Source organism: Phyllostomus hastatus, unplaced genomic scaffold, assembly GCF_019186645.2.
Source record: "Phyllostomus hastatus isolate PE091 unplaced genomic scaffold, TTU_PhHast_1.1 phas_scaffold_78, whole genome shotgun sequence".
Lineage (NCBI taxonomy): Eukaryota > Metazoa > Chordata > Mammalia > Chiroptera > Phyllostomidae > Phyllostomus > Phyllostomus hastatus.
Genome location: NW_025334041.1, coordinates 44,476,594 through 44,489,350, shown reverse-complemented (window position 1 = coordinate 44,489,350; position 12,757 = coordinate 44,476,594). Strand labels below are relative to the sequence as shown.

The 12,757-nt window shown below is 38.7% G+C and overlaps 1 protein-coding gene and 1 pseudogene across 1 annotated transcript in view; one reads left to right on the top strand and one right to left on the bottom strand.

The window, feature by feature from the left end:
* Positions 1-12,757, top strand: part of CCDC146 (coiled-coil domain containing 146) — a 117,977-nt gene that overhangs the window by 64,811 nt on the left and 40,409 nt on the right. Inside the window, exons 2-3 of the mRNA XM_045828309.1 lie at positions 1,956-2,038; positions 3,976-4,185. Of these exons, the coding sequence (XP_045684265.1) occupies positions 1,956-2,038; positions 3,976-4,185 (293 nt within the window). The remainder of the gene's footprint in view (positions 1-1,955; positions 2,039-3,975; positions 4,186-12,757) is intronic.
* Positions 9,382-10,445, bottom strand: LOC123811815 (annotated as a pseudogene).

Genomic DNA, 12,757 nt, shown 5'->3' with positions numbered 1-12,757 from the left:
TATTGGCTGAAAAATACAGAAAGAAAACTGCAGAACCAAACTAAATGTGTTTAATTAAATACCTATAAAATATAACTTTAGGTCAAACTTCCAACAGGAGCTCAACATTTTAAAAGTTACATATAAATTATATTTAAGGTGACATACTAATGCACTTAAAAATATTTCATATATTGAGTACGGAACCACCTCCAAGGTTTTAAAAATCCTGTTCAGCATATTTCACCCATATACTAAAAACAAGATTGTGGGGATTGGAGCCAGTGCCTGGCACCAGCTTGTAGGGAGCTCGTGAAAGATCCCAAACACTATCACAAAGAAGTAATGGCTTTATGGTGCAGTAAACAATGGTTTTCTACTCTGATTTGGGTAGAGACACCATGAAACCCCACTGTATAGACTCAGACCTTTGCATGTTATCATTCACATTCATTCATTTGCTCCCTTGGCAAACATTTGTCAAGCAGGTGCATTGCACCTTGCAGTTCCATTGCTGCTGATGGAGTGAAGAGCAAGTTAACCTGAGCCTTTTCCTCTTGGTGTTTATTTATTAGTTGGGGAGTAATGTTTTCTAAAAATCACATACATTTGTCACTGCATATTTTAATATAAAAAAGAGTTCTTTGGGGGGCGGGTGATGTATGTGAACATCTAAAATTTAGAAGTCAGAGAAGGTGGTCTTATGGATTGATATTTAAGCTGAGGTATGAAGAAAGAGTTGGAGTGAAGTCTGGGTAAAGTGAGGACTGGCCAATGCAGAAGCCCTTGGATAGGAAAGAGAGTCATGCATTTATGGAAGTAAAAAGCAGCTCTATGGTTGGAGAACTGTGAGCCTGAGGAGGGTGTGGAGAAAGAGGTTGGACGGGTGGCAGAGTCATGCAGGATCTTAAGAATCATTATAAAGATCTTGAATTCTATTCCACTTGAAGAGTTTTGATCATCCAGACCTTGTTTGATTTTTTTAAAAGATCTCCATGAAAAGTAGATGGACAGGGGCCTAACTGAAAACAATGATGGGGAGGGGAGGACAGTGGAGGTTTCGTAGCAGCCCACCTAACAGATTGTGGCCACCCACTCAGACTAGTGGGATCAGGGAGGGAGAAGAAAGTGTATAGATGCAAGAAATATTTTGGAGGTAAGAACAACATGGCATTGAAAAACACAAACCTTTTCTTCGATTTTTTGATACTATGTCAGTTGAAGGCAAGCCTACTACAAAATGCTCACTAAATTATGGTAATATTTTAGTGTTTGATGTTGTGTTATGATGTCTATTAACTACTTATCACCTAACTAAGAGAGTGAACCAAAAGTTCTTTAATCAGAAATGAAAAAAGAATAAATAATATTGCTTTATGTACCAGATAAATTTCAAGTTCCTTTGACAACAGAGGCAGAATCTTCATTATACAAGTGAGTATACATGAATTTTTGAAGCTGAACCACTTAGGTTTCATTCCTGATTCTGCCTTTAACTAACTCTGTAACTTTGACCAATTTATTTATCTTTTCTAAACTTTAGTTTAAAATGGATATAATACCTACTTCACAAAACATTTTTTAGAAAAAATAACTGGTGTAGAACATTTGCTCATAATAGATGCTCAATAATTATTGGCTCTCTCAACATACAAATAGCCATGCTAGTAATCTATACTATTCAGGTTGTTTGCTAAACCTAGAAATATGGTTTTTAGAATTGGAGGAATTTAATTCAGTCATTCCCTCAATTTAGAGATAAAGAAACCAGTCTTCATTTGGAGAGGAAATCAACTTGCCCAGGGACACAGCTTACTGGAGGCACTATAGACCTAGAAATACTTTCTCCAAACATCCAGTTTCCTCTCTCATGTTTAGCTGAAAGATTTTATAAGCTAATCCACACATCTGTGTTATCTCTGCTTAAAGCATAAAGCAGGTGATGGCTAATAGTAATCTTGTGCTCTCTTTGCTAGTTACATGCTATGGGAAAACTTGCTGGCACCAGAGTGGCAGAACTAAAAGCCAAGTACACCTTGCTGCATGACACTGTTAGAAGGTATGTTGTTTACTGATGTGGAGACATCTTCAATCATATTCATATTTCTCACCTGTGATGAGACCTATTGTGTTTTGTATTCCCCCTCCAAACAGACCCTGAGGCAAGGATTTGAGCTCAAGTAGTTTGAGAAGTAATACAGAAATTATCGTGAGAGAGTGGGGAAGTGAGACTGGAATGGGAGTAATCCAGCTGAGGATGTGTTACTCTTGGGGTTAACACTATAGGCAACTGGGGCTCAGTCTCGCTGAGGACACTGTGTGTGACTGTGTAGAACACATGTCAGAATTTTCCCACTGATGGGTGAGGAAACTGCAGTATTTATCTTTCCCTCTTTGATTAAGGATTGCTTCTAGGGAGATGAGTTCCTGGCATATCTGGCTTGCCCCTTGAAAAGCCAAGCAAGCTCCTATGGCCAGAGAAGCTCTCAGAGAGAAACACACAAGTGCTGCTGATATATATGAGAGTGGGCCAAGAGGACTTTGGTGGGACACTGACATCATCTGCTACAGGGCACTCCTATAGGGTACTTCTCCCCACCTCTCTTCATCACTCAAAGGTATAGGTCCTATGACAACCCCAGCCTACATCTGCCAAGATTTTGGTCTTTACTTCTCACCTCTTTGTCGTACCCCAGTCTGCTCACCTTAGCCCAGTCCCAGTCAGTGGCATGTCAGAAGAAGAGGCTTCCACAGAATAATTCAACAAGGTTTCCTAAGCTCCTGCTATCAGCCATTGGGAACGAAGGGGAAAGATGTGTGAAGAGAGAAGGAAAAATCCTGTTCTGTCTCTGTTCCTCACTACTCCTAAGCTTCTTTCTTCCTTTTCCCCACCTCCTAATTCATAGCCTTGCATGATTTCTCCATCAAAAGCCAAGGAGAGACAGCAATGGATAGAAACTCCATCCTGCCATTCCCCAGCCATTCTTTCCCCCAGTCTCCAACTGTTATCCCTACTTTTTTTCTTGTTCAGTCATTTGGCTACATTGAGTATGGGAGCAAGAGTGAACAACTAGGAGAACAGAGCTACATCTGTATGCACCCTTTACTTTCTCCCCACCCCATACTTACTCAGTTCCATTGAGGCTCCTAACTACACTCCAAAGTCCTCAGCTTTGGCCCCTCCTCCTCCACCTCCTCCTCCTCCCCATCCCCAAAATAAATCCTCACCTTCATCCCTAATGGAGAACCATTTCCCACAATTAGTCCTGACTGCCAGTGTGCACACATAGTTCTCAAGACCTAAGAACTTAGAGGATTCAGATGGAAAGTCTGGGGTAGTCTTTTCCAACACACATCACACTGCTTAACTGAGAGAAAACTCCATACAGTTCTTTGGGCATCCCTCTGAACCTCTTTGCAGATACAAGGAATATTGCAACACTTCTCACCCTTTGGAGAGCCCTGCAGAGCTTTGCAGGGTGCTGCTGGCTTGGCTTCCTCCTTGCTGGCCCACAGCTCAGTTCTCTCAGCCCCAGTGACAGATAGCAATGCAGGACCAAGGGTATAGTGTTATTTCTTCCTACTTCCCAGTTCTGTTGCAAAACTATTATTCTTCTTCTGCTCTCCACATCCTAACTCCTCTTGACCTTTTAGTTCTCACTTCTGTCATTACAAGCACCCACCACTCTCTTCCACTGCCACTGCCTGGTGGGTGGGAAAGGCATTAGGAAGTAGACTTTTCACTGGTGGTGCTGGGGCTGTAGCAGGGCAGATACAGACTGGAAATGTTGAACTGAAACTGAATGAGTTTTCCATAGCAGCCACATTATAGGAGTCATTAAATTCTCTTCTGCTGACACTATATTTCAAGTCCATGTGGCTAAATTACCATTTGTGTTCTGACTGAAACCCTAACCACTTTGTCCACCTCCTCTCAGGGAGGAAACAGGCCCTGTGTATACTCATTATGTGAATCTCTGTTCTTGTGGAACATAGCACACAGGAATCAGAGGTCCAACTGCTCCAGAATGCCAAACGTTTCACTGAGCAAATACAACAGCAGCAGTTTCACCTGCAGCAAGCTGATAATTTTCCAGAAGCATTCTCCACTGAGGTCTCCAAAATGAGAGAACAGCTTCTCAAGTATCAAAATGAATATAATGCGGCAAAGGAAAGAGAGTATCATAATCAGTACAGATTGAATAGGTAAGTACACGATTGTCGCAAGCACACTAAAGACATACAAGAGCCAAGCAGTTTCCATATAAACAAAATTTTAAAAATTAGACTATATTAGGCATTCTAGGTACAATGAGTATGACATAGCTATGTTTAAATGACTACAGGCCTATTTCTTTCCTTGATTCTCTAGAACAACAGCCACTGAACAATAAGGTTACACAACTTGAAGAAACAAGCTCAGATGACAAGGAGACACACTCAGAAAAAGGGAAAGAGTTTGCTGCTGTGTTTTCTGTGGGTCAGGAAAGCCATGAGCATTGGGAGTCGCAGCCAAAGAATACACTCTGCAGAACAAAGATTTGGTACACACTCTGGCCCTCTGTGTGGCCCTGACAGGGTGGTCCCTCATCCTTTTTGTAGTACCACTACACAGGTCTGCATGGTGAGTGCCCTACATGTCCATTCCAAACAAGCCTAGTGAGCTTAGGGTCATACCTGGCTCACTCTATTCTAATATTAGAACTCAGACCACATAGTCAACTTTATTCTTCTATTACTGAACTAGTCCTTAAGATTAAGGAAGAAAATTACATCCTTTTGGAAGACACACTTACTTATTCAAATCTACAATATGTCACTCAGTGAACTAAAGCAGAAAGTACTGCTAGATGACGAATGTTATTTCCAAAATTTTTACTTACATTCCTCCTGTAAAGAGAAAGTCAGTGGGAGAGTTTCTTCTGCAGTTGACACTATTTACATAAATTTCAAAATGAGTGTAACCCAGGTTTTGTACTGCGATGTGCTGTTTACTATGCCTGGGTGCTGGAGAGAAAGCCAAACCATCTCTCCTAGAATCATTGCCATTTAAGGTGGCAGAACTTTCTCTGATGATCTTTAAGAGTAGGGATGGAAAGACAGCACAATATTCACAAACCAATAAACATAATACACCACATAAACAAAATTAAAGTCAAAAATCACATGATCATATCAATAGATGCAGAAAAAGCATTTGATGAAATACAGCACCCATTTATGATAAAAACACTCAGCAAAGTAGGAATAGAGGGAGCATACCTCAACATAATAAAGGCCATATATATGATAAACCTACAGCCAACATCATTCTCAACAGGAAAAAACTAAAAACCTTCCCCCTAAGATCAGGAACAAGATCAGGATATCTGCTTTCACCACTTCTACTCAACATAGTACTGCAAGTTCTAGCCAGAGTGACCACACAAGAAAAAGAAATTAAAGGCATCCAGATTGAAAAGGAGGAAACAAAACTGTCATTGTTTACAGATGACATGATAGTGTACATAGAAAACCTAGAGACTCCACCAAAAAACTACTTGACCTAACAAGTGAATTTAGTAAATCAGCAGGATACAAAGTCAACATTCAGAAGTCAAGGACATTTTTGTACACCAACTATAAAATATCAGAAACAGAAACTAGGAAAAGGATCCCATTTACTGTAGCAACAAGAAAAGTAAAGTACCTAGGAATAAACTTAACCATGGAGGTAAAAGACATGTACTCAGAAAACTACACAACACTGAAGAAAAAAAGTTAAGGAAGACACAAATAAATGGAAACAAACACTGTGTTCATAGTTCGGAACAATTAATGTCATTAAAATTTCCATACTTCCCAAAGCAATGTATAGATTCAACACAATCCCTATTAAAATACCAATGATATATTTCACAGACATAGAACAAACACTTCAAAAATTTATATGAAACCATAAATGACTCCAAATAGCCTCAGCAATTTTGAGAAAGAAGAACAAAATAAAAGGGATCATAATACCTGATATCAAATTATATTACAAGGCCACTGTAATCAAAACAGTCTGGTACTGACCTAAGAACAGTAAGGATCAATGGAACAGAACAGAGAGCCCAGAAATAAACACATGTCTCTATGGTCAATTAATATTCAACAAAAGGAGCAGGAGCATAAAATGGAGTGAACATAGCCTCTTCAATAAATGGTGTTGGGAGATCTGGACAGCTACATGCAAAAAACAAATGAAACTAGACCACCAACTTACACCATACACAAAAATAAATTCAAGATGTATAAGACTTAAATATAAGTTGTGACATGATTGAAGTCCTAGAGGAGAACATAAGCAGGAAAATCTCAGATATTCCACACAGCAATATTTTCACTGACCTGTCCCGTAGAGCAAGGGGCATAAAGGAAAGAATAAACAAATGGGATCTCATCAAAATAAAAAGCTTTTGCATGGCAAAAGAAAACAGCGTTAAAATGAAGAGAGAACCAGCCATGCGGGAAAGCATATTTGCCAATGATACCTTGTACAAGAGTTTGATCTCCAAAATATATAAAGAACTCATCTGACTCAAACCAGGAAAACAAACAATCCAATTAAAAAATGGGCAAAGGACCTGAACAGACACTGCAAGGAGGACATACAGAGAGCCCATAGACATATGAAAGGATACTCAACATTGCTAGCCATCAGAGATACATTAAAACCACAATGAGATATCATTTCACACCAGTCAGAATGGCCATTATTGACAAGTCAACAAACAACAGGTGCTGGTGAAGATGTAGGGAAAAGGGAATCTTGGTGCACTGTTGGTGGCAATTCAGACTGGTGCAGCTACTGTGGAAAACAGTATGGAATTTCCTCAGAAAACTAAAGATGGAACTGCCTTTGATCCAGTGATCCTACTGTTGGGATTATACTCAAAGAATCCTGAAATACCAATTCAAAAGAGCATATTCACCCCAATGTTCATAGCACCATTATTTACAGTAGCCAAGTCTTAGAAATAGCCCAGATGCCCATCAGTAAATGAGTGCATCAAAAGACTATGGTACATTTACACAATGGAATACTATGCAGCAGGAAGAAAGAAGGAACTCCTATGCTTCATGACAGCATGGATGGAACTACAGAGTATTAAGCCAAGTGATATAAGCCAGGCAGTGAAAGACAAATACCATATGATCTTACCTAGATGTGGAACCTAATGAACAAAACAAATGAGCAAAATAGAACCAGAGACATGGAAATAAGGAACAAACTGACAGTGACCAGAGGAGCAGGGGGGAAATGAGGGAAAGAAAGGGAAGAGTTTAATCAGGGAACATGTATAAAGGACCCACTGTAACAGACGACAGGGTGGAGACTGACTTGGGCGGCAGGGGAGAGCAACAGGGAAAGAATTGGGGCAACTGTAATTGAACAGCAATTTAAAAGAAAAAAGAATAGGCAGATTTCTGACCAAGGGAATGTAATTCAGTCCTACTGATGGACAAGCAGATGACTTGAGTGACCTCCTGAGGACTTTGTAAGTCCTGGGTTTTGAATCTTCTCTTTGCGGCTTATTTTTTCTGCTGGGGCGGGGGGGATGAAGAAAGCTTGCTTAATCAGGAGAATCATATTCAGGAAGAAAAAACAGGAGTTCTTTTTTTGTCTTTCAGTCTAAATTGTTTGAGACTCACCAGTGAGATCTATAAAAAGAAAGCCTAGCTATTTCTGTTCTCTGTAAGCACTCTTTCAGTTGAGAAAATAATGAAATTAAAACAATTGCTGTTTGTTCATTAGTATTGAAAATATGAATGCTTGACATTTCCATGAAAGGGTAAGAACATAAGTCAGTTGATATTTAAATTGTTTAAAGTTTCCAAGTATTCCTGCCAAGGGTGGGTGGAGGAGAAACCAGAACTCTTGCCTTTTAGGTATAGACAGGCAAATTGTTTATTGAGTTACTTGGGATATGGAGGGGACTGTGAATACTGACCAACAGTGGACAAGAGCATTCAGAATGCACATTTGCAAAAATGTCTAGTGTGTATTCTTTTTGGACTTGTAATGCATGATACTTTAGCTTGAGCAGTCTCCTTTCCATCCTCAAATATTAACAGCTGAAGAAGTAACAAACATATCTGCATAAAAATAATGGTGATACCAAAAGAAATATCAGGAAAAAATAATAGGCTGCATATTTCATTGGCTTCATATATTTAGTATTACATGGTACTGAAACAAATTTACTCAATACTTTTCCCAGGAAAAAAGTAGATATTTCCATCCCCACATAAAAATAAAGAAACTAAGCCAGTGAGAGACTATTCATCCAAATATACAAATTATATATTTTTACATCAGCACCACAAGTCTTCATTGTATTCAGGCTCTAAATAATAGAAGCCCAAATAACTAGCACTTCTCCACCCCAACATCTGTAGGAACTTTTGAATTACTGGCAAAAACTAAGAATAATATATTATTCAAACATACTACAGACAAAGGATTTTACTCTATAATTTGGTTGACTTTCTCATGTTTTCACATAATATAAATTCTTTAATAAAATGGTAGGTATACTTATATCCTCAGTTAATAATTAAACTGTTATAATATGTAGCTTTGGTTTGGAGATTAATATTTATTTATGACTGCTTCATAAATACACATTTCAAAATAATAATAACCTACTTAAGTTAGATAAATTCATTACAAATAAGGAAGTAAATAAATACTGCTTATAATTTATTTATTATTAGTAAATTTTAGTATTTATTAAATTATAAATTTTGTAATCAAAAAGAAAATCACAGATCAACAGAAACTTCAAACTACATGGGCTAGACAGCAAAGTCTGTGGGAACACCATGAAATGTGTTACAAACAAGATTATGAAACATTATGTTATTAGGTATTTTCCTTACATTTCCATTTCAGTAACTTTACTCAATTTAAATCATTTTTGTCTATTATAACATTCCTACTTCCCATGTATTCTCACATTAAGCTTCCTATTAATACTGATAACAGGCATCTCATAGGTGCCAACTTTTAATAACGGTTTTATGTCAATCCATGCAGAAGTAAGAGTCAGATGGGGCCATTAATGCGCAGATAATACATATACACTGGCCAAAAGAGTTGAAGAAATTTTTTAAAACTGTAAACTAAACAGACCTTGAGAAAACTTGGTGATTACTAAATAACTCTCAACTATTAACACTCAGGTTCCTTATATTAAATAAATTTCTCAACAAAGACACGTTAGACATTATATATAGATCTATCTTTCTTAAACCCCTTTCCACTCCTCCTTCCCCGCAAAAAATACCACTAGGGATGAATATAATGTTATGTGGGCAGAAACTCACAGATAACCATTTTAATGTTGAACATGGAGCTGAAGATGCTTTTCTAATTTAAACTTTAGCTACAGTGCCCTGTCCATCAGGCCCTTTAGATCTGACAGTGGTACTCACTGTTCTACCCCCTGCTAGTGAGCCATCAGTTCCTGATCGATCTGATTGATCAGATACTGTCTGGTTTGCATTAGGAACCACACGTCTTTGTTGGGTCAAGGAGTGCTGTGCAACAAGTGCTGATGTGCCCTCAACGTCACTACTGGCATCTGATTCAGTTTCTTCAGTGGAGGTGTCTAGTGCTGGTACCCTGCCTGAAGATGGTAATTCACAATATTCTCCTTCTCCTCATGACTCCTTTCAGCCAGGCTGTCTCCACTGAGTTGTAAATGAGCAAAAGAGTCTTCCAAAGAGGTGTTTGCATCAGCAGATGATGTTGCAGGGCTTCTTTACTGACCATCTACTGACGTCAGGGGCCTTACAGAAGATAGCAGAGGCTGAATGGAATGCCAGAGGCTCCGCTCTGTGCTGACATTCTGTCCACTCCTTCATCAGAGCTCTCTCTTGCTAGGTTTACAGTATTAGCCTCACAGTCCAGCCTAAGTCCAGCTACTCCCTTCTTAGATATATCTACTATATCCTGTTTAATCTTTGTGTGATGTCCATGTTCATTTCACCTATATTGAACCATATTTTCAAGATCAGCAACATACAGTTAACATTCTAGTGCTCTTCTTACCTTTGCAAAAAGCATTTTCCAGCTCTCTACTGGTGTGTTCATGACACTGCCACCACCCATTTCTCCCTTCATAATATTATGCATATTCACCATTTCCTCTACTTGCTGCCTTGTGTTCTTCTGGTGACAATAAGGTTGGCTTATCAAGGAAATCCTCAGGAACTTCTTGTCAACAGAGGGCTCATTGCCTTCCAAGCCATGAAGCTCCCTTTACACACAGAGAGCAAAAAGCATGTTTACAAGGCAGACTAGGTAAACATGTTTGCAGACCAATAGCACACTCAAGGACAGTTAGAGAAGGTGCAGTATTAGAATAGGACTCATTTGCTTTCCTGTTCATGGGAAGCATATTTACTGAGTGACCAGTTTCACCACAGCCAGCCATCCTGCATAACAGTTTATAAAACTTAACTGAGAATAGCAAAAAAAAAAAAAAAGCTTTGTAATGACTAAAGCTGAATTAATGTTACCATCATGTAAGACCAAGGAAGAAAATTACATGAATATTGAAGTTGCCCTTTTGATAAATCCAGAGCTATCAAAAATGATTGTCATCTTCCTTCCCAAAACTTCGACTATTTTCAAAAGAAAAATATTCCTCAAATCTTTAGCCCTCATTTCTATTACAAATCCTACAGACACTTGTCACAAAAATTAAGACATCATCTTTACCACCCATCAGCCAGTTTGTAGTATTTTCTCTTCCACTGCTGGCTTATCCTCTCCAACCACAGCCATGGCTACCTCGCAGTATTTTCTCCTCAGCCTCGCAGCCCCTGTAATTTATTTTTAAAACAAAATAGAAGCCATTATATTTCTGGGAAATTTCCCTGAAAAGATTTTCCAATATTCTTTTCAACCTTTTCCTTACCTTCACTTTACTTAAAAAAAAAATCCTGTGTTTTCTAGTAATTCCTAAGATTTAGAAAGCAAATAAATTGAGTCTATCATGCTAAATCTGATGCATTCTGGCAAGTGTCAATCAGCTGGTGAAATAAGAACACTGTCAGTGCTGTGTGTCTTTGGAGTAGATGTAGAGAGTGGAGACACTCATGCTGCATGTGTGCAGGCTGTCCCGACATGGTCCTGGCCTTAGTGACTACTCTCCAAGCTGGTCCCTGGCATCCCTATTGGTGCTCACCCAGAATATAGTAATTATTTTCCATTCTTAGTCCAGTAGTGACTGCAAAGTTGGAACCAAAAACAGATCCAGTAAGAAGGGACCAGGAATTATTTTAGCAATGCATCTGGAATTACAGGAATTGCTGGAATATGACAGAGGGGGATACAGGTCATCAGGATTAGCAGTAGGGAAAAACTCAGCTGGAACAGACTTTACTTTCTGACCTTAAAAAAAAATTTCTCCTGCCTGCCCTGTGACAACCAAGAACAGAATAAGTTTTGTGTAGTCCTCATGAAAGAGAAATACCTAAGATGCTTTGTTTAAAAGGCAGATCTAACCCTAATGATTCTGATTTATTAATAAACCTTCCCACCTAAGCTGGTGGTATTTGAATTTTTTACAAATTTCCTATGTAGTCCTGATTCACATCAGATTTTGAGAACAGTTGATCCCAAAAGTGTTTCTCAGACTGACTACATGTGACAATCACCTTAGTCTGCTCTGGTGGCCACTCAGTCTATCCTTCAACAGCTCCAGTGACAGGATCGCCTCCCACAGCAGCCATCCTTGCTTGGGACAGCCTGACTTTTAGATGGTTATTGCTTGCATTGGTTTAGAAACTTACCTTCTTGCAACTTCCACCATCAGGCTGGTGTTACTCCGGAGGGTGAATAATGCCTCTTGCACATGGCAGCGTACAGGTTCTCCTGCATTGTCTGTTCACCCACAAGGTTAGGTTTTAGTTAGGGCTTTCTTTCTGCAAAGAAAAAATGAGTTCTGAGGAGCTTTGACATTAAGCACCCCTTAGTCAGGAAAGCTGAAAATATCAGAGAGATTTCAATTTTAATGTCAGTTTAAAAGGTTAAGAGTTAATATATAACAAGAGGCACACACAAAAAATGTGTTAATCCCCATAATGTTATGCAAAAATGAGAATCCAAAAGGAGAAAAAGACATTATGCATAAAGATGCTTATTATTTATAAAAGTGAAAAATTGAAAGCAATCTAAATTCTAAAATATAATAGAATGTTAAGATAATTATAATGTGTTCCAGGCGCAGCCTGACACTGAAAAGCCCTCTGGAGCCTCATAGCAATGGGTTTGAATGTCAGTTCAGCTTGGACTGTGTGCTTAACTCCTCAGTTTCTCCATTTGTACAGTGAAAATAATACTTACTTAGCAAGATTCTCAAGGCTTTTTAAAATTTTATTTATTTATTTATTTACTTTTAGAGATGGGGGAAGGGAGGGAGAAAGAGAGGGAAACATCAGTGTGAGGGAGGAACATCAACCGGTTGCCACTCACACGTGCCCCAACCAGGTACCAAACCCACAACCTAGGCATGTACCCTGACTGGGAATCCAACCCATGACCTTTTGCTTTGCAGGACAGTGCCAAAACAACTGAGCCACACCAGTCTGGGCATGAAGTTTAGAAATGATACATGTACCTGGCATATAATCGGTTTATTAAAAGATAGGTGATATCCAGGATTATTCAATTATGTATGGTATATCTACCCATTAGAAAACTTTGAAACTAGCTATTTAGTTATCAATTATGAAATCTGTT